Source organism: Anoplopoma fimbria, chromosome 8 (assembly GCF_027596085.1).
Source record: "Anoplopoma fimbria isolate UVic2021 breed Golden Eagle Sablefish chromosome 8, Afim_UVic_2022, whole genome shotgun sequence".
Classification (NCBI taxonomy): Eukaryota; Metazoa; Chordata; class Actinopteri; order Perciformes; family Anoplopomatidae; genus Anoplopoma; species Anoplopoma fimbria.
The window spans coordinates 13,127,495-13,150,952 of record NC_072456.1 but is presented as its reverse complement, the minus strand read 5'-3'; the positions used below and the strand labels follow the sequence as shown (position 1 = coordinate 13,150,952).

At 39.9% G+C, this 23,458-nt stretch overlaps 1 protein-coding gene across 2 annotated transcripts in view; it reads right to left on the bottom strand.

Moving 5' to 3' along the window:
- dennd1b (DENN/MADD domain containing 1B) overlaps positions 1-23,458 on the bottom strand; it is a 108,444-nt gene that overhangs the window by 11,993 nt on the left and 72,993 nt on the right. For both annotated transcript variants that reach the window (XM_054602320.1, XM_054602321.1), the window contains 7 exons: positions 18,444-18,569; positions 13,604-13,705; positions 7,822-7,912; positions 6,242-6,282; positions 4,832-4,867; positions 4,183-4,239; positions 2,550-2,639 (listed from right to left, as the gene is read on the bottom strand). In XM_054602320.1, the coding sequence (XP_054458295.1) occupies positions 2,550-2,639; positions 4,183-4,239; positions 4,832-4,867; positions 6,242-6,282; positions 7,822-7,912; positions 13,604-13,705; positions 18,444-18,569 (543 nt within the window). The remainder of the gene's footprint in view (positions 1-2,549; positions 2,640-4,182; positions 4,240-4,831; positions 4,868-6,241; positions 6,283-7,821; positions 7,913-13,603; positions 13,706-18,443; positions 18,570-23,458) is intronic.

The window sequence follows — 23,458 nt, the reverse complement described above, 5'->3', positions numbered from 1 at the left end:
TCCTTTCAATTACGCATGAATACTGTTCAATTAGCAGCACCATTGTACTATCTTTAATATACACTCAGTTTATTAGGCACACCTACAGCAGCTAGAACTAATGGATTACAATACTACCTTTAAGAAGGTTTTAATGTTTAGTTTTTGTTGAACTTAAAGAGAGGTGCTGATTCAACTTGATCAGTTGGATCCTTTTTTTTTGTCGTGCTGTGTTGCTGATTTTAAAGTAGTGTCAATTCAAGAAATGGTATTTTTATTTTAGGAATATAATATTTTAGGATTGAAAATTAAAGACCGTTATTGCACTGCTGAGATTGAATGGACAAAGACAAAAAGAAAGACGGAGTGGGACATATTATAAGGAATAAGCAGTGAGGAGTAAGAGTTGGTAATGCTATATGTGTCTGTGTGTGGGCACAAGAGGCAGGAGAGGTATGAGGAGGTAAAGGTAGGTTTTCTATTTTTTTTCCGCTTTACTTAACCTTTATTTAACCAGGTTAGTCCCATTGAGAGCAATTTCTCGTGCAAGGAACGCCTGGTCCAGACAATTGTTGGCAGAACACAGTATCAAGATTTCATGGGAAGCAATTTAATACAAAAGAAAAACAGATAGAAAGGAAGGAGACGGAAAGATAAGAGGGAGTAAGAGCAGAAGGTATATTTTCCTCAAAGATTATTTTGAACCGTAACTGAAATGTAAATACGGTGTGCTTTAAACAGAAAGTAAATAAATGGCTAGCATTAAGAAAACTAAAGAACGACAAATAGTTGTATTTCATTCTGTACTTGCCAAATACTGTTCCAGTGGTATTTTATAAACAAAGAACTTTCTTTCTGAACTGTCAAAATAATTCGTTATTTCTTGCTTTTCCATTATGAGTTTCTCAGTAATGTGTTTTTAATGCGTATAAGGACATAAACCAAGCTAATACAACTATTTTGGAAAAACAACAAAACATTGAAGGAGCCAACAATTTTCAGTGAAATTGACTGTTTTGAAGAGTTTCAATCTTTCAGGGGTTACTGCACACTGACAGGCCATAAATTATCAAGGCTTTCTTGGCTTCTCAATTTTCAGTCTTAGTTTCAGTTGACAGAAAAAAAATATGGGGATGTCAGAGTGCACTCTCCTACTGGGGTTTGTGTCTTTAATGTGTAGGCGTCCGGGAAACATACCAGTAAACTGTACTTGAACTTAAAAGTAGAAGTAAATTCATAAAGTTAATGTGTAAGATTATAAAGAATGGGAAAAGCATTGTGTATGGGCAAAGAGAAACTGATGGACTACTTATATAAACACAAACACACAAAACCAGTGCTGTGGGACATGTGTCCTGTGTGTCCCTCCTCCAATGGTCTCCAGGGACCCGTTACTGTGGCAATGAACAGGCCTCAATGGCAGGGACAGGGGTGTGAGAGTGTGTATATCCTGAATACGATGTGAACGCGTGTTTGTGGGTGTGTGCGCACATCAATTGCAAGTTAACTGTTAATCTGTGCGCGTGTGTGTGTGTGTGTGTGTGTGTGCGTGTGTGTGTGTCGGGCTTGCCCGTCTTTGTGTGTGCACTTGCTGGGGGGAGGGTGTCCGAGGAGGCCTTTAGAAAAGCCCTAATTGCCGTTCCTCTCCTCTCCTCTCCTCTCCTCTCCTCTCCTCTCCCCGGCCGTCACAGCTTCCTCTGCGCTAAGACTTTCCAGCCTCATCACACACACAGGAAACACAACGCTAATTAGAGACAGCACAACCTCTCCTAATCAAACTCCAACATGACTGTGACCAAAATGTCAGTGTGTGCATGCAGGGATGTTTTTTGTGTTTTTTTAGACAGAATTTGGAGTCCACTTGGTATTTTTCATTTAGCCATAATAAGTAGAAAATCTCCAGCTGAGAGTACAGAGGTATAAATATTATTTGAGAGATTTAACTAGTAACTTGAGGCTGTAAGCATGTGTTTAATACTGTACTTAAGTTTGCAATTTGAATTACTTTAAACTTAACTTCCTACACCCAGAACTATATGTCCACATTTCTCTTCTCATTTTCTAACGTTTTTACCTCTCTTGATATATTTATTGATGAATGTGTGTTTTGTGAGCGTGCATGTGCTTGCAAATTGTATGCCAGCTTTGCACAAAAAATAAATAAATAGGAGCTACCGACTTGAAGCAAGCAAATTCTTCAGAGGAAATGCTGACCAGCAGTTGAGTTGCTTCTACTGTCCGTGCTGTTCAGAGAAAAATACTGAATGTACAACATGAGTGCGTTGAAAGAAAAAAAAAATGCTTATCATTACATTTGGCACCCTGACAAATGACTGTACTTCCAATAGTTGTTTCAAGAGAGAGGGGGTAGAGAGGCGGATGGAGATTAAAAAAAATGGGGCTGGAGAGAAAAAGAAAGAAAAAAATGAGAACAAAAAGTGGACGGAAAGAGCACAGAAGTGGAAGACTGCATCCATGTCGGTCAAGTGAAAACTGAGCTCTCGTATGATCAGTCAGTGAACATGTAGTTAACTTATTTACTGATGTGCATCTGTGTGTGTGTGTCATACCCGTCTCATCTTCTGCAGTCTCCTTGGAGACAGGCTCTTGGTGCTGGTGGGAGAACCCTCACAGACCATCACCCCCTCTTCTTCTTCTTCCTGAGTGAGAAACGAAATGAATGTAAATCTAAAACGATCTGTGTTGTAAATGAACAAAAGGGACTAGTATGTAGAATTTGTTGGTTGGAGAATAATGTGTTTTTGCATTCAAACCACATCACAACACATTCAATGTATTACTCCCTTGTTTAAGTGAATCCATTTCAAGTGGAAGAATTACGTTACTGAATTAAAGCAATGATGCTCTTTGTACAGTTTGTTTCTATTTATCTGTGACATTTGTAAAACTGAAAATGATTAGTCTGGTGATAGTCGGAATTTTCCTTGCTACCAACAACCACAGTGAAAATATTTGTTGATCCTATTAATAAGTATTGTTTATCTGTAACAGAGATCTTAATTGTTGTTAAAAAAAACATTAAAAACACATAAACCACACAGTTTGATCACTGTAGTTCACCTGAGTCAATCTCACACACACACCGTCCTGTTACAGCAAATAGTGCCCAGCTGTTTCAGTAAATCACTGAAAAATTAAAGGATCTACTCATGACCCATCTTTTAAGAGGGTGATCTTCAGTAGGAACAAATTAGTTTGAGTATCTGAGCCACAGATATGGTATTAAAGTTGGAAAACATAGAGAGAAGAAGTAATGCATTGTTGGTTTTGTTTTTTTCATGTCATTTTTGGATAACAGCAGATATATTTATTATCACCAGCCTAATGCTTTAAAAGGTTCTCTACAAGGTTAAAACAATCACATTCAAGGTAACCACCACTGATGAGATTCATTTCAATATGTTTGTGCATTGAGGTCCTTGTTTAGAAATCTGTGGCTGGCAGCTACATAAATGCACTGCAGATTAAGTGTGATCCTGAGTAAGTGGAATTAATTAATTTGTGTATTTAAGAATGTATTTCCGAACGCACAGGAAATCTGTTTAACTTCAAATCAAATAGATTTAAAAACTTCTTGTTTCCTCTACTGTGTGTGTGTGTGTGTGTGTGTGTGTGTGTGTGTGTGTGTGTGTGTGTGTGTGTGTGTGTGTGTGTGTGTGTGTGTGTGTGTGTGTGTGTGTGTGTGTGTGTGTGTGTATGTGTGTGTGTACACACACATGCAAAACACTGCAAACTCCTCATGCTCTTCATCAGTGCCCTCTCTGCTCAGTTTCCCACTGACAGATCAAACTGCTCTTGCCTTATCAAATCCATCAGGCTTATGGAAACATACACCTCGTTACATTAGCTTTGAGGAAATCACAGGCTCACTGATGAAATATGCAGACAATAAAAGTAAAACGAGGGGCCGGGGCTCGGATGACATGACAGGCCATAGCCAGAGGGGCGTTGGTTAAAAATGTACAGCCCTGAACAAAGCGCTAAGCAGGCTTCAACAGTCATTAAAGGGCCCTGCGTCAGAATCACACACTCCATGTAAAGCAGCCTTCCTGTCTGTTTCTATGAGGGGTGTGTGTGTCGACTGTATCTGTGTGCCTCAGAACAGGATTATGTGTGCGCACATCATTTCTAAGAGCGTGTGGATGTGTGTGTCGGGGAGGTGTGAAAGTCTGTGCTGCTCACCCTTGCTTTAAGCCTGCCCTTAATGTCCCGGATGCCCCTCTTGGCATGACTCTTGGCCTAGGAGCCTAGGAGGAAAACACACACACACACACACACACACACACACACACACACACACACACACACACACACACACACACACACACACACACACACACACACACACACACACACACACACACACACACACACACACACACACACACACACACACAGAGAGACTACTAATGAAAACATGTTGCATTAACATTTTGTTCTGGTTTCTTGTAACATCAAGAAATGCTTTGATCCCTGTGGCAAAAACACGGAGACAAAAGGCTGGATAAGAGAGCATCACGCACTAACAGAAGGCGATGACATGAAAGGGCACCCTGACCACCTATTGTACAGCACAAGATGACATTGGTACTGCTCATCAAACACAGACTACAATGTTCCCATTCCTTCCGCTGTCAAAGCCTAAACAGACAGGTTTTTAAATTAATTTGTTGTAGATTTAGGCAAACTGAGTCATTTTCACAAAACAACCTGTAAAATGTCTATTTCAGTGGAGCCTAAAGGACTCGATGTCTCAAGTACATGTACATATAGAGGAATCATTACATTGCATAAAGCTACATTCATTTCATCGTTTTGAAGAAGAACGTACTTTAGTCACAGCTGTGTTGATGAGGGCTCCTCCTCTCTGTAAAGGACACAGAACATTATTAGTAAGTCACTTTGGGTGAGTTTCCACAAATACAGATTTCTTTTAAAATATCAAATATTCATATTATGCACGCAGCATGCAATCATATCCTGGTGATCGAATTTCAACATAAAATGACTAAGACCAAGCTGCATTGCAGTTAGATTTTTTCATACATTCTTGTCATACTGTGAAGTACAGTATCCTTATCAATATCATGAGAATTATTTCTCCCATATCATTTGACTCGCACTATAGTCACAAAGGACTCATTTTCAATATCAAACACAACCAAAAACTCCCTGTGCAGCTGTAAATAGTATTTTAATGCAACTTCCATATACGGCTGGTGACATCAGGCAAAGTATCATATCACTGAGCCGTGATAAACGGCACAATTCAAAGCATTCAGGAGGTTTTTATTTAGAAGCAGTCTAAAACAGCGATGGAAGGGACTGTGCGTGATTGATTTCTACTTTGAGTTCTGCAGACTGACATTATGGCACCCAATATCTCTCGGTGCCTGTCTTCTTTTCTCTCTCTCTCTCTCTCTCTCTCTCAGAGTTGCTGCATCTCTCCTCTGGCGTCTCGCTCTTTTTCTCTGTTTGGTCTTTAGTGTAAGCACAAAGCGTCGGCTAAACGGCTAAACAGAGTAAATGGCAGACAGTGTTTCAGAAGTCGGTAAAGGGAGAGGAGGAGAGAGGCCGAGGTGAAGGCCCCCGTTATAGATCCCTGTCAGTCAGGAAATGTGAACTTTAACAAACCTTTGAAGAGCACTCTAGAGAACTAATTCAGTCTTAGCTGACGGCGTGGGGAGAGAGGCAGGGGTAAGAGAGAGATAGTCTGTGTAAGAGAGGGAGACAGAGGGGGGGCCAGTGACAGAGATAAAAAGAGGGAGAAAGAGAAAGGAAGATAAAGAGAGAGAGAGAGAGAGATAAGGGAAGAAAAGGAGAGGAGACAGGAGATGAAGAAGGAGGGAGAGATCTATGTTCTTGGGTCGGTTAAGCGGAGTAACGCCTGTGTTTGCTGCCAGATCAACATGTCATGTCGGAGGACGTCTTGTCACGTCAAATCACTTCTGTCTCCCCCTGTCTGTCCTGTCTGTCTGTCTGTCTGTCTGTCTGTCGGTCTGTCTGTCTCCACTGTCCTGCTGCACGCGCTGCTTCACACACCAAACTGCACTCGAGCTGGATCTGTACATTCAGGCACCCCCTTCACTCCAGAGGCAACAGCAGGACTTCAAACACCGAGTCGTGTCAATCACACTTTCAATTAAATATAACTCGGGAATGAAATGGGTGAAACATAAAAATAAAAATAAAAAATCATAGATAAAAGCATTTTAGTATACGCAGGACATTCAGTTAATACCTTCACGGTGTGCATCCATTGCTGGTAAGACCTTGAATTACCTGGAGGGATGTATAAAACACAGAGAACATGAATTAATAATTTTGCACTCGATAGCATTGTATTAACATTGCAAAGCAAAGGTAACTATGTATATTACACTGTGACACAGTCTCATAGCTACACACACTCGCACATTACTGAGCATTTAAAAAACAATTCTATTTTAAACAAACATATCAACATTAACAGCGTCACATAATGTGGTTGTTTAAATTGTTGAATATAACTACATTTAGTGCTATAAGGCTTTGGAATAATTTGTTTCCTTCTTCTGTCCCTTTTGTTATACAATCAATAATAAATACTGTTTAATGTAACATTAGTGTTATCAACCGGATGTAAAGGATTTGTGCAGGCAGAATGGAGGACAGCTTAAAAGAGATTTTTCTATGTGGTCCGGGGCGCTAAAGTGTTTAGAAGACAAAATTACAGACGACAGTGTGTGTTTGGGATCAGAATTCATAAGGCCAATAATATGATGGATATTTAGCTGCAACATCTGGATGCCATTTCTTTCTTATTGTCATGTAAATAAGACTGAAAGTCTGATGTGATCAAAATGATATAATTTGTGTGAGCACTCCTTTGGGACTTCAAACTTCTGATATCTCGTGCTCAGTCTCCACATGTAACAATGCTCAATCCTGCCAAACCATTACCAATTCTTTGGTTTATCTTTTTTTGTCACACTCAATCAGATCAATCAGAGCCTTTGTATCAGTTCCAATTTTATTTTACAACAAATGACAGTCAAGATGGGGCGGCTGTGGCACACGAGGTGGAGCGCTCGTCCCGTAACCACAAGGCTGGTGGTTTGAACCCCTCTCCAGTCAACATGCCGAGGTGTCCTTGAGCAAGACACCTAACCCCAAGTTGCTCCCCTGGGGCTTCTTAGCAGCCCACTGCTCCTCCGGGATGGGTTAAATTCAGAGAATTGTAATTTCCCCATTGTGGGACTAATAAAGGATTGATTATTATTATTATTATTATTAAGATGCTTGTCAAATATAAAAAAAATAAAAATAATCACCACCAGAGGCTTTATACTGTTTTCCGAATGCCCAAGAATCACTTGTAGCCATTTTGTTGCAGTTTTTAAATCGATAACAATTACATTCTGTTCTTCCAAAGACAATACAGTGTATTTGTACATTTGTATTTGAAAGGGCCTTACGTGGTCACAGGTGTGTTCATGAGAAATGTGACAACTGCCTTTAAACGTGACTCAAATAATAAGATGTTCAGGACCAGAAATGTTATAAACTGTGTACTTGGACACTACAGTGTAATATATTAAGGCCATCTATTTAACCGGTTTATCACTGTTTTAGAAGACTTTTTGTACTTTCAATTGTTTCGGGAGTGAAAGGCTCTGAATGCCTTTCCTTTAATTTTCTTAACTTTAAAGACTTTTTACTTGTTTTATTCACTGCTTTTACTGTACATCTTACTAAAGCACAATAACTACAGCCTACTGAATGAAATATGGCAAATAAATATAACATGGCTAATTGATGGACAGGTCTAATAGTACTCACTTCCACAGAAGCCCCCCTCTGTGATCTCCTCTTCAAACACATCGGAGAAGCCGCGGCCTGCATTCAATTTGGCCAGCCGTCCGTCGATGAACTACAACCATAAATTACAACGTGCTTATTAAAGAAGGGGGGGGCACACTTAAACAGATACAAAACACATACACACAGATTCAAACACTCAGGCCGCAGTGGGGTGTTATTAATCCTACCTGACAGAAACTACATCCCAAGATTAGGTGGGTTGCAGGTAATAAGGATTTGGTAATGTGGAGCAGGTGAGGGATTAGGGCAGCAGACTACATGCTGCACACTGTCTGAGACATGAGGAAGTTTAATTTCCTCCCTTTGTAACATGGAGCGCATAAAACTCCATCTCATAAATATTGACCAAAACAGCCAAGACAGCTACACAATTCATGAACACAGACACAAACTAAATATGTTACGCAAATACAAGCAACCACACATGTACCTTAACATTTGTGATTAAAGAAATTAAAAATGAACAGCATTCTTTAGACATTAAAGCATGAGAAATATCTACTTTTACAGGCCGCGACCAAATAAAACCAGGGATGAGAGGGGAAGGAAAAAGTCAAAAACAACAAAATGGTGTCAATAAATAGTTTTTAACAAAAAAATGTATAACTTGCATCCACTTTACAGGCTCAGTTGAGTGTTGTATTTTTTGCAGGGAAGAAAAAACTGTGTATCATCTTTCTAAATACTGAACATGAAGAAAATCTTAAAAACAATTATGTGAATGTAGATCACTCAGTCACACATATGGTGCGCTGTTTCCCATTAGCTAAATCAAACCACATTGACCCCCAAGTTTCTGTTAGTTTCCTGTCCCATCGCTTGTAATATCAGCAAATCACTGTGTGGAAATAATACTTTCCAGTGAAATCCTTGGGCTAATCTTGGCAAGTTTATGGTGTTAAAAAAAAAAAAAAAAAGCAGCTGCAGCTTTTTTCTTTCATTTTCAAGATGTGGGGTCAAGGTCTGCAGAAGTCATGAAAAAACAACTTTCTGCCAGTTTGTGTGTGTATATATGTTTTTGCTTTGTCTTTTGTGTCCAACCTAAAACTAGAATCTAACTTTTCAACCTCTTCAGTTTATCAGTGTAAAGGTGGGAGGGAAAAGCATCTAAAAATCAGTTATGGTATCATTCAAAAAATAATTAGTATATATTAAGCGTTTGGATTTAAAACTAAAACTTATTTTGACTGAGGATTGCACTAATTAACAATCAACACCTCCTACCTTTCAAGCACTATTTTGGAACCCTCTTCTTTTTAATACTTGAAAGCAACATATTGTCAGATGAATTCTTAACTGTATCACTCCTACTCCCACCTCTGCGACTGTGTCCAAAGTGTAACCACAGTGTAGGTTGTTTTAGGGCGCGTGTCCTCGGGGACAGTCTGCTAACTAGCGACCGACACGGCCACCCGCTCCTCCGGTCAGAAGAGCCGGAGACTCATCATTAGATCATTTTAATGAGAGGTGAGACTGCAGGTTTCAACCACTGCTCTGATACTTGGCTGGCCCAATTAGTGCAGATAATCAACCCAAATCATCACCCAGCCAAAGCCTCCACTTATCTCCCCCCTCGTCTGCCTCCACACACCCCGTCTAGATTACCTGCCTCACTGTGGGCCTTAATTGGACATTACTCAACAATGGCAAACTGTGATCTGTACACAATGTGAGACACACACAAACCAACAATTAAAAAAAACACTTGTTCATGCACTCGTGCAAGAACACAAACACAAGAACACAATGGCTCATTTTCTTTGTTTTGAGAGAGAGAGAGAGAGAGAGAGAGAGAGAGACCAATAAAAAAGCTCAAACACAAAGTCATCAAACAAAAAGTATGAGACCTTTAAATACATTTTTTAAAAGCTTTCACGCTTTCCCAATATTTGTTAATCTAATGACATGAAAACAAATTTACTCCATTAACATTTAGGTCATTTTGCTTAAATAGTTTTAGACTTTTACACAACAAACGCAACCCAATCTATAAGTGTAAATAAAAGCAAACTGAATCCTGCTCCATCTCTCCATTTCTACATGTCATCTTGCTTCCTGTTGCTGTGGCAGTAGCAGACCGTAGACCGTGAGAGTTATTCCATCTGGCTACCAGCACATTGACTCACTCACGGGTCGGTCACAGTGGTCTAGATTTATTTAAACTCTCGAATTGTGGAGCCAACAATGGGGATTAGGACTCTACAGGGGTTTATGAACAGGGATATACACAAAAGCTTAAAGGAAATGTAATTTTGCAACCTGGAATTTTAGCCCATAAACTGTGGATACTGAGGGATATATAGCAGAACTCATGTCACTCACTTCTGAAGGGAGGTTTTCAAGGTTGAATTTGGGCTTACAGTTCGCCAACATCTTTGCTAGTTACTAAAGCATTGAAATTTAAATTCGGCCACAAGGAAGGAGGCCTGGTGAGCAAGTAACAACCACTATCGCAGCTTCATAGGTTGCGACTACTTAACATTTTGGAAAGAATATCTAATTGCGATTATTTTGTTGGAGTGATATTGCAATTGAGATATGATTGCAATATGATTTGTGAATATTCTATTATGGTGTGATTTTTGTGGAGATCTGTACCAAACTGTATTTTGTTACACACTTTGCCTTTAACATATTATTGATTAATTGTGCAGCCCTGAAATTAATTCATTAAAGTAAGAGAGTTTTGGGAGGCAGCATCTAACAGCCATTAGCAGTAGTGCATTTTAAAGCCCTTGCTTGGACATGGAGGAGGCAGCTACTTTCATCCATCACTCCTATTGGTTATTATAAAATGTAGTTTTCCAGCTTACGGTGACGGCTGTGATATGGAGTGGACAAAGCAACTTCATGTTCAGATTTTAAATCAGATAATTTGGTTTTGCAAGGACGCACCTTTTTTCCCCTTTCGATAAATGTCTGGGCTACTGCATTCATACCCACGGAGAATGACGGATGATTATTGATTGATGGGACGCACATTGTCTACAAAGGCTGCTGGCAGTAAATTATCAGACTACAAGTCTCCCTACAGACTCAATAAAACCGTGAATAGCTTAGTTTTGTCAATACGAGGAAGAGACTTCATTGCAGCGGTCTGTACTAGCGCAATACACACACATGAATGACAGTGTGTGCGCGCCTGCGAGTGTGTAGGAGCTGAGGATGGTTGATAGGAAGCAGGCAGGCTTTCCCCCGCATTCTTTTAGAAGACTTCTCCCACTTGTTCTGTTCTGAACAGAGATGGGCTGGTGGACCGAGCACACAGGAAACAGGAACAGAACAGAAGTGTGTTAGAAGGTGAGACTGTGACATTTTAAGAGGTGTGTGTGTGTAGATTTATTTTAGGGTTTGGCTTAGTGTCTATATGCCATAGAGGCAAAAGATAAAAGGACTGTTGTTTCTGCTTCTTGTCCCCTAAGTAAACGACTCAAATGCACTTGACATTTACATTTTAGTTATTAAGAAGGTGTTCTTATCCAACATGTTATAATAATACATTTTAATAGGGCTATTGAAAGTAATAGATGGCCCTAATGACATTTGACAGCACACAATAGTCTCTCTGTCCTCAAGGCCATACACATCAAAAGTATTACTAATGTTTCGCTGAATTTGCATGAACAACTCCACGGCCTTCCATCTATAAAACTGCAATTTCATTTTGGAAGCAAAAAACCTGCTTTACAAGGAATGAAAACAAAATTACCTGTAGAAAAGCAATTTCCTGCTGAAATGGTAACACCTCAAACTCAGGTAACACCTCCACATTATGCGTGTCTGCGTCACCGTGTGTGTGTGAAATGTGTGTTGTGGTCTACCAATTCCTAAAATATGGTTTGAATTTGGCTCAAGTTTGACCCATTATTGTTGGCTTATAGGCGACAGTGACAAATCCCACACTTTAGAGGCCAATGTGTGCAAGTGATTAGAAGTTATATGTAATTGAATATATTGTATTAAACATGTTGTTTCAATCTAGTCTAACACTAATGACTGTTGCTTGATAATTGAGCAACCCAACCTGTTTATTTACACATTCCTTTGTCAACATTAACATTTTGGGATTTGAATCTATTTTACACATATGACAAGTTATAGCAGCCAAAGTGTATTACTCATTGTGTGTGGCCAAATGCTATTAATGTTTTTTTAATTAGATGGCATATTAATAAGACATCAGTCCTACTTTCAGGCCTATAAATAATGTGCAATATACTGGCAATGAGGATGATATATTGCAAAATAACACATTGGTATAAAGAACAATCAATAACAAAACAAGAGCAGAAGATTCAAACTTTCGCGGTCCATGAGTGAGTACTTCTTTATATAAAAATGAATGTGTGCATGTGTGTGGACACGCAAGTTGAGCATTGTTCGCGTGTTTGGGAGCGGATGTGGGTCATGGCCAGAGCAGAGCTCGGGCAGACCGCTGGCCTCTCTCACTTTAGTCCAAAGAGGAGTGGAGGAGATAAGCTCACCCCATCCCCCGTGCTAGAGAGGAGGAGGAGATAAGGGCCTGTTTCCCAATGCTACCGCTGAGGCAGGAGCCAGCCCGGGAGGATGCTTTGAACTGCTGCTCGCTATCTGCTCTGCCTGGGAAAATTATAGACGGGGCAGAGTGTCCAGAGAAACAAAAGGCTGATTGAGGGCCGCTGTGCTGTAACTCTCGGGGGTAAATCACACTACTATCACGGGTCAGAGAGCAAAGAAAAATTCAAGGGGTTGAGAGGAAATTTTTTTCAGAGCCAGAGGTGTCTCTCTACTCGGCTCTGGCTCTGCTAAGTTTAGTATTGCTGAAGGGATTTGGGGGGGGAAACATATTAAGTATACATGAGTGATTTTAAGGGAAACTCGTGTAACCACACATGAATAAAGGATACCTGCTCACACGCTCACAAACACCCCCTCTAAAATACAAACATGAACACAGTGGAGTTCATAATTATGTATGTGCTTGTGGTGGATTTTACATTTTCTAAGGAAAAAATTCTAAATTGTTTTTTTTGCTTTTAGAGGCATGTGCATACATGTTAAAGACAGGATACAACCATCATGGTTTTCTACAGTAAAATACTTAAAACAGGCCTGACTTATCATAGTTTTGTTTGTACACATGGCAAATTGAGCAAACAGAGAGAGATTAAGAAATAACTGTGTTTTAAAAGATAACCACAGTAAACAGTTTCTACGGGTCAATAACCGTCCATTATCCCGGGCCTCTCTCTTCTCCTCAATCTGAACAGCTGAACTGTCAAGATACAAAATACTGACTTTGACCAGTTGACAGTTTGCAGAGCACAAGTGCTGCTGGGAGACAACTGTTAAAATGAATACTTTTTACCTTCTAAATAAAAAATCTGCTCAAAAAATAAACAGCTCAAAAAATTCGAATTGATGGGAGAGGACAGAGTAACCTTCCATATGAGCACTCAGCAGTCATCTTTTTATACTTGTGCTGTGTCAATTTACCCATGAAAGTTACAGTTTATTATACAATTATGATCTAAGAATGATTAAGAGTTCTGTATTGATGCATAAAGTAAAATAAGATGTCCCAAAATGTAAACATTTTCCATGTTCAGACACACACACACACACACACACACACACACACACACACACACACACACACACACACACACACACACACACACACACACACACACACACACACACACACACACACACACACACACACACACACACACACACACACACACACAGCTGTTTGTACCTGTTTGAAGAGCTGCAGGTTGACAGCCATTGACAGGAAGTTCCTCATGGTGCTCGATCGATGGTTCACAAAGCTCTCCTCACAGAAAGTTATTGGCTCCCCCTGAGGAGTCCACAGCAACATTATTGGCAAAAATTACACTTTTCTTTGTACCAATCTGTTTCTCTCCATGTTTACTTGAGCCACAGGAAATTAAGGCAGATGTGTGTGGTGCCTTGAGTGGCAGGGGGTCTTACTAAACATTGTTGTTTATAATATGATTTACAGCACTAAGAAGATAACATCATATTTCTTGTTAATGTGCACTGTAGAAAATGTTTTCTAAAAACAAAGTAGTATTTCATCTGATTTCTTCATTAGTGAGCTAACAGGGCCTAAAAAATAAAGAAAAAGCCTAAACAAGAGAAAGGAAGGAAAGCGGAAGGATCAAGAAAGATAAGGAAGAGCAAAAAACAGTTCCTCTAGAAAAGAGCGATCTCCCCTGGACCAGAAGACTTGGTCCCAGTAAAGTCTCCAGTACTCCATATGAACACATCATCACATTATTACTATTTCTTACATCATGTCTGTTGGCCTGTGAGCTATAGACACGGAGGATGACAACAGAACCACTGCAGGCCAATCACACGCAGCCCTACAGTTATTTCCAATTTATGTTTTTTCATAATTAACATAATTCTCACATCTTTCAATGATGCTCTACATTCTTCTAGTGTTAAACAATGTGCTTTGTCTGTTCAAGGCTACAAGCACAGTTTGGCACATAAAAACAACTTAACAACACCAGAGACTAACTACATTTTTGAGGATGGGCGGATGATACCAGTGGCCCAAATTACATCACAGGAATACTGCTCCACTTACATCACTAAAAGTTTTTAAGGCTTATTCTCTCTCGTAAAGCAGAGTTGAAAGTAGCTTGTTGTAGTTTAATCAGCTTGCATTTTCCATCTGGCTGCTACAGCCTCCGACCATACTGCAGCTAACAAAACTAAATAGCATGCCGAGACTAACAACTAATTGCTACTGAAAAAAAACTTCCAAAGTCAACTTTAAGACTGGGTCTGTGTACACAACACTATCCAACAATATCCTTTAGTACACACAAGCCAGCAAAAGGAAGAGAGACATATTAATTGTATCTATTTTAAGAGGGTCATCATGGTTGCCTAGCACAAGAAAGACTATGAAAACATCCAGTTAAGGTGTAAAAAAAACAACTAAGTCTTAACTGTATGTAGCCAGCCAATACATTTGATTTAGTAAGACACAGTTAATATAGAGAAACAGCATGAGGTTGGGCCGGTATTGTAACCGCATGAAAAGAGAGGGCCATACACACTCACATCTGGCCAATAGTTTTTCTTTCCTTCGACAACCACGTGATTTTAACTGACTTATATCAAAACTAAGATGTAATAAAAAATAATCTCAAGAATCTGTGCATTTAAAGATGTTTCTGGTGGAGCGTCATGTACGCCTGATGAGTCCCGTTAATCAGCCCGAGTGAGGAGTGATTTTTAAAGCCTTAATTAGATCCCAGTTTGCCATCTCTTTTCCATGGCTCCGACACCCCATATCTCTGTTCTCCATATGCCTGCTCACTAAAACTTCGCACTCCGCTCCATAAGAGTAGTTAATGTTATGGATAGGGCTGTATCACATGTCATTCATTCACATTTGAAGCTTTGATTAAAGTTTTCGCATGAAGCTCTGAATGTCTGTCAAAAAAATGTATGCCATTGGGTAAAATATGATTTTGTGTTACTTTGGAAATACAAATGTAATTTATGGTGCTGTTAGATTGCTGCTAGACAGCCCCGTTAATACAGCTGCAAGTGTCGCTGCAGCAAAAAGGAAGACCGCAGTGAAAAAGTTGTTAGGGCTAAACTCCATCATATATGGAATAGAAGCAGAGTATTTCACTAAAAACATGACGTAAATTTTTTCAATACATTTTTACTTTTGGACTGAGGACATACAATTACAACGACCAGGAGCCGCGTTGCACGTTGTAAAGAGAGAAGGGAAGATTAGGTCGATTATTGCACAAAAAGTTTTTGAAAGTTTTAAGTTATCAACTGGACTGTCCTACATATATTGAAGCATGAAACTCATCTGTCACAGAGCTTATAAGAAACTCATTTTAAAACAATCAAATAAAACAGAATGCCCCTGCTTTATAGACATGGACAATTTTTTATATTATTTGGCCATAGAAAACACAATCTGTTAAGACAGCTACAAGTTGATCTATGTTTCATGTTTGATATCGATCTATGAAATGTATGTACGTTATATATGAGTTTGTTATTATTAAGGCAGTCATTACATAAAAGCAATTCTACAAATAAAAAAAACTCATCATGCAGCAGATGTGTTCAACGTGCCAGAACAAGTGGGCAGTTCTCTGTGGATGAATCAGATCAAATCTAGGGGGAACTGAAGTCGCAGTAAACTTTCAAGAAATCTATGAAAATGACTATATTTCACTGGGATAGAGTTTAACTGTGGACGCTGTTATATCTATATGTGTCCGTGTTTATTGTAGATTTTGGCAAATGTGTTTTTATATGAATGTCTTTTTTTTAAAGAGGTTATGATCAAATATTATGTTAATTAATGTTTAAACATTGTTTCAAGTGGATTTAACAATTAATCAGAGTATTGGTATTCATTTATATTTCATTTGAATGACCAGAAACTGCTGCTTTCAATTTAAGACTGAAATTTTAAATATTCTTTAGAATAAATTATCACCTTGATTCAAGATTTTTAGGCTTTTTATGTGTATTTGAATGTACACCACTTGTTTAAATATATAACTAGATGTTTCAAAATGATCCTTTTCCAAAAGCAAATTGCACTTTGATGTAGACCTGCATGTTCTTGTGCAGGACTCCTGCTGTGTGTGGACACATTATATAAATCTACTATACATGCAAATATACTTTGTGTAAGATTTTGTGTCTAAACCAGTCTTGACTGCTTTTAAACATGTGATGGCACCCCAACCTACGCTCCTCAGGGTTTTCACACCTGGTTGGGTGACATTAACTAGTTACATGCCCATTTAAGCAGAATGTTGGCTAATTCGGCCCCTAAATAGTACTGAGCACATGGCAATGGAATATGCGCACCCACCCACCCGACTTGTCTTCATCAACGGTGGTGAAAGCTAATTTGAACTTCTGTTTCAGGTTCTTTTAGCAAGACATGTGTGTGCTGCTCTGAGTAGGTGAGACGCACCTGGTGGAGAATCGTCGTGAGCTGAAATTGATAACCTAAGAAATGGTGTTCTAATCAGCTGATTGCTTTTCAACTCATTATCATTTCCCAGTATTGTTTCATTTACAACTCAGCAAGACTCCAACCAAACATCCACACCCCTCCTTATGTCGAGGCATATGGGCCTGTGAACCACAGCGCTCGGCTCAGCTCTGTCTGCGAAAATCTTTTCCTCAGCTCAGAACAATCATGAGCAAAGTGATATTCAACAAATATCAGAATGCAGGGAGCACCATCAGTATCTTCATGCAAGCAGATGTGCGGTTTGTGCATGCTTATGTGTGTACATGTATGTTAACGACACCGATTTTGAGCGTGAGTGAACTGAGAAATGACTGCATGTTGTGCTTGCACATACACTATCACACACATACACTGAGTTTCAGTGCTTGTGTCAGAGGGGAGGCAGTTTGTTCATATACTGTCTGTATACAGAGAAAAGAGAGACAGCATCAATAATGTAGCATCTTGACTCCGGGAGTCCACAAAGTCCAATTAATCTCAAAGCCAAAGGAACAAAGGCTTCGCTATTTGACAAACAGGACATGCTGTAGTTTGCTCTGCTCTGACTCAGACTTGATAAGCAGAAAAGATCCAGAAAAGAAATGTTAGGGGGGCTTAGTAAAGGAGAGTAAAACACCAAAGGTGGCTAAAAGGGATCTTCAAAGGGAACGTCCTGACTCTTTTCAGCTCCTCTGACATTTCACTGCCTCAGACAGGCCCACCTTAGCTCTGTGCTCCAACTGAAAAACACACCTTTTACCTTCAGTCAAAACTGCCCCAGTCTAACCAGACTCCAGTGAAATTTGACTCAACTCACCCAAACAGAGATAGCTACTGCCTGCTACCCAGTCTGACGAGCAAATATATAATATTCATGTCAGTGATTATTTAATTCTGACCGTGAACGAAAATGTAATCTATTGCCTTTATACTTATACTTAGTATGTTAATCAATAAATGTTCTTGTTTTTAAATGCAATCTAACGGAGCATGATCATTGTTAAAAAAGTATCATTACAAATATGATTGTTTGCTGTCCAGCACAGAGATGAATATAAATGGTCACTTCAGCCAAATTAGAAAAAGAAAGGATTCTTTGTCACTTACCTTGAGATGCAGATAGTGTGGGTTTTTAAGTTTTTAATATCTGTCTCTGACATTTCTGCTGCCACCTCAGTATAAAAGATACTAATGGAATTTAGGTCCTATCAGTACTGAAGAGATATAGTTTATAAAAACTGTACCATGTGTTCTCTGAGTAAGGGTGAGATTTTGCTTGAATAAGAACAAACAAAATTCCATTTATATCCATTGTATTGGGGACTGATAACTCCAAACATGGATTATTAAGACCAAAACTCTCTATATGGCTAGATACCACTCGAGGAAATGAATGTTGTTTTTCTAATTTGGGTAATATGGTTAGCTCAAACACGTGTGTATGTATCAAACTCTGGATTTAATGGCAAACAAGTAAACGTTCCAACGTAAATTATTTAAGAAAGTAATGCTCTAATTTGACACTGACTCAATGACTCTGGATCCTTACAGGTTTATATCTGAGGGCATCTCGGTAGGATCCAAACAGAGCGGCCTGCACTCTCAGGAAGGCCCTCGCCACACCACTTCCTGTTGCTGTCGACTGCTTCTTCAGCTTGCTCTTCAGAGAGGACACCTGGTGGAAAACATAAAAAGGCAGAAAGTCGGAGAGAAAGAGAGAGACAGAAAGTGAGGGGGGGAGGAGAGAGAGGTGGGAGGGTGGAAAAGGGAGAGATGGAGGGGTAAAAAGTTAAATTATCACCTCTGAAATTGGTGGAGGAAACAGCTAGCCCATTCTGGGTGTGAAGTGTCACATTTGCAGGTCATCCTAAAATAGGAAAGAAAAGACGGGGAAAAGCTTCAGCCTTTCCTCCTAGCTTATCTGTTGTGCTGCTGGGAGCACCTGCTGCTTTGCTAATTGAGCGGAGCACGGGGGGGCGGCGGGAGGGAGGGGACAGCCGAGAGGAAATGGAAACTCGCGTCTTTGCTCTTCCACTCTCACCCTCTCTCTCCATGCTGCCACCCCCACTCTTCCTCCCCGTCACCTTCTTGCTTTATCGCTTCTTTCTCCATTTCTTACTCTCCCACTCTTTCTTCCCAGTCCTCCTGTTTTTTCCCCTCCCCTGTTGGCTCTCCCGAAACTCTCTCTAGAAAGGGACTCTTGACATAAAATGTCTTTAATTATTTCGCCCTCTCCTGGCTCTGTCTCCGGGACTCCAGGCGAGAGTGGAGGAGCAGCAGGCCCGAGCTTGTTTTAGGATGACAAAAGATTCACCCTGGCCACGGGGCCCTGGGGAGTCTGAGAAGGAAGTTGTCAAGAGGCTCTCCTCACCTGCTCAGCAGTAGTCTGACTGTGTTGTGGCAGAGCGTGGAGGAGGCAGAGATAGCGAGGGACTGCTGCTGCTCTCTGTGTGGGCTGTGCCAATGTAGCACAAAAGCACAACGTTTGATTGGGTTGCACAGGAGGTCTAGATTACTGTAATGCAGTTTGGTGTGCGCTGTTAGCAGTAGCATGGGCTTGGATCACGATTTAAAAGGAAAACCTAATAATTTAACCTTCAATTTCAGTAAGTGGACAAAAATAAATACTTTTACATCCTCACTGAATAACTTTGCAATGTTTTATATTTTATTCTATACTGTATGACATCATATTGTAAGATAAAAATGCAACAATCAATGCTTAGTCTTTGTATATAGAACTCAGAAGAGTGTCTCCTACACAGTACTGTGCCTGTGGCTGGTTAGGCTTTGGTGTCTTGCTCATGGGCACTACAACAGGGCAGATTAAGCCAAAGCGCTCCATTTTGCTCCACAGTCTGCCTATTAGATTTAACACTACACTGCATATTTCACCAGCCATTTCAAATACCTCTTTATACAGTGCAACATTGTGTGTGCACTGGTGGTTCTTTGCTAAGAGTGTGTGTCATATATCCAGGTGTTAATTGTCAGGCCTGTCCACCTCTGTGAAGCAGCATAGAACATTTACAACTTATTGTAAACATCGATATCATTAGTTTTAATGTAGCAGTATTTGTGGGTGGGAGGGAAAGAAAGAAGAGATTAAAGCAGAAGACAATTTGAGGTTGTGTCAACCATTAAATGACCCCATTTCTTCTGTAATGTGATACAATTTGGTTCAGGTCTACTTCAATCAGAGGTGGCCAGAAGTATCATGCTGTGTAGCTGCAGCGTTAGAGGGATATCGTGGTCTGGCATCTGCAATTAGCCTATCTGGAAAACTTCAGGGAGGAGAAGCAAAGCGTTAGCACAGCTCACACAGAAGACCGGCGGAAAGAAACAGAGAATGAGAGAGAAGGAGGGAGAGCGAGACAGAGAGAGTGGCAGTCTTAAACTGGGACAAAGACAAAACGAACAGCGTGAATTCTTCTCCCCTGGGCTTTCTCACTCTCCACAACGTCCCCGCGCTGCCATTGCAAATGCTCCCAGGCATCAAACAGGAAGTTTATCACGGTTAAATTAACAAGTGTCATCTCCATATTCACTCATTGTGCTAAGTGCTTTTATGTTTATGTAAAGCCCTTTCTGGAATTAATATTTCATGTTAATGTGCATTTTCACAGATTTTTTTTTTCATCCACGCAAATCATTAAACTGTCTTTTTTTCGGGGGGAGAATCAAAGCGAACACAATGTCAGTCTAAGTGGGGGAGGCATACCCCAAAGACTGTCAGAGAAGACGGGATAGCAGCGGAGTTTACTCTGCACACAGAGTTCTGTACAGCGGCTTTGAACGGGTGAGAGCACTGCAGTGGCAAACACTTTTTAATGAGGTGGGGACACAATCACTTGTGTTTTGTTACCCAGAGAAAAATCGGTGATAAAGCGATAAGTTCAAAGTTTAACATTTATTCAAGAGTAAGAAAAGGCATGATGATGAAAATGTATTTCTTAAGGTAGTCATTTATTAAATTGTCATATATCACATATAAAGTAGAAGTGCATGACAAATACCAGATTATCGTTTTTGCGAATAGAAAAATGAAACAGTCTATATGGCGCTGATTCACATATCAGATGCAAAAAAAATAAATGTGTGTTTAGTAATTGGATATTGAATATGGCGCCTATGCCACTATCATCAGGTATGCCTCCACGGTAATGGCTCTGTCAAACTAATTAACTTCTACAGTTTGAGTGAAGCTAACGAGATGCGTACAGGCATCAGAGGAAGGCCAGGCTCTACAGGTGATAACCCTATTTGGCAGTGACATTTTTTAGTGTAAAGTCACAGTGGCGGTGATGAGATCAAAGGCAGAGAGTCCCCCATTGGGTCCAATTAGAACTGTAGCATTGTACAGGGAAGGGGCGGCAGGAGGAGAGAGAGAGAGAGGGGAGTGGGTGGTTGGGGGAGAGGGAGAAAAAAAAAAACTGTTGAGTTATGATATTCATAATCTATGCAGAGAGGCCTTTCCAGTACAGGTCTTCTCCCCATAGCTGTGATCTTTTCAATTTACATCAAGGGAAGATGGTCGGGGATGAAAGTGGGGCATCCGAGGCGCACAGCCCACAGAGGGCAGACATGGGGCCTCATTAAGACCCAGCCCAGCCAGCCCCCAAACAGGGTTTTGAAATGCGTCACATAAAGAGCATGGGGTCAAAGGTCAGACATAGAACAGATCTCCATTTAACTCTCCAGCTGGAGATGGTAATTAGCAGGTGCAATGATGATCCCTGCCTGACTGTACGGGATGATACCGCTGTAGGTGACACCAGGCATCTGTGTGAATGTGTGTGTGTGAGTCAATGCATGTATACACACGAACACACGCGGCGCCTGGTGACACCTACAGTGGTATCATCAAAAAAAAAAAAACACCTCCAACTGTCTCTGTAAGAAATGAAGTAGCCTTAGACTTTTACTGCCTATTCTAAGACTCAACCTGATAAGATGAGATAAGTTTTTATCACTTCATCTTCTGCGTGACAGCAAATAACATTTCTATACAAAGTGCTCATAGAATCAGTCAGAACACACAGCATATGAAATATGACATATGAATATATTGTTAACTTTCACTTATAGTTACCAACACCAAGCAAAACACAAGACATGAAAAAAGGTAAGAGCCTGCCTGACAATATTATATTTACTATTGAGTAAATAAAAAAAAGGTAAATAACAAAAAGTTATTCACAAAACTCTGAATATATATTTAGAATTTTCCTCTAAATTTTCACTAGAGCATAAAAAAACCCTCCTAAATAACGACCCTGACACTTGTCTGTTGTTATAAAAATAAATAAATAAAAAGTTGGGTTTTCTTCTTACAAAAAAAGAATGTTTTGTTTAAGATTCTGTCCAGGGAAAGAAAGCCATGGGGACGCAATTAAAGAACTACAAAGAAAAAAAATAGTTATGAAAATCTCCCACTTTCTTTTGATGTGCTGCAGTCTGAACTGTGTACACACACACACACACACACACACACACACACACACACACACACACACACACACACACACACACACACACACACACACACACACACACACACACACACACACACACACACACACACACACACACACACACACAGATCTGAACAAAGACACACAGAGAACCGGCAAATACTCTCACACATGCACACGCTTACACGTGCACAATGAGCATGTAGCCTGTAATCTATGAAATTCATTCGTTCAATTCAAAATAAATATTAGGTATTTAATTATTTAATTATTTCTTCAAATTGCTGAATATTGGGGATAATACTTCAGTTAATGGGGTGGGGTTTACTACAATCTGTCATAACTAACACATAAGATCACTAACTTCTAGTCTTTGGTATGATCGAACATACAATGAATATTAAATAAGCAAAGTGATGTGATGAAATAAATATGTATAAACTAAAAAAGACAATATAATTCTTAGGCATTCAGTATCTTGATGCAACACAATACATTAGTCAAGTGAAAAAAAAAGAGTGAGAAAGGAAGGGGGAGAAAAATTCTGTGTGTGTGTGTGTGTTTTAATAGGGCTATCTCATTGCCATGAGACTCTCCCCGGTGTGGGGTTACTTTGTCAAGCTGACCTCTTATAGCAGCTGAGCGGCTGAGTTTTGCATACATAATTAACTACAGCTAAATGTCATCTCTCACTTCAATAACTAACGCAGTGGGTGATGCTGCTCTCTCTTTTTGACTCCTAATCCAGAGTGAACCGCCGGCAGAACGAGCATGTGAAAATGAAGTGCAGCTTTTAAAACTCCGCATGAGTAAATTAGGGGCTATAACACTGCGGAGAGAGTGTATGCACAGTTCAGCTCCATCTAAAACAATCATAACCTGTAAAATAATGTCTCAAATGAGCAGATGTCAACATTTGCAGTTTGTAAAGTGGAGACTTAATAGCAAAAACAAAACTACTTTGGATCTTGTTATTATCCGTTGTAGACAGCAAGACTGTTTCTGGTAAAGTACAGTATGTGACTGAGGTGGAGCAACCGCATTCCCAGCACTGAGCTAACATCTAGTTAGTACAGCATGTGAGGGGTTT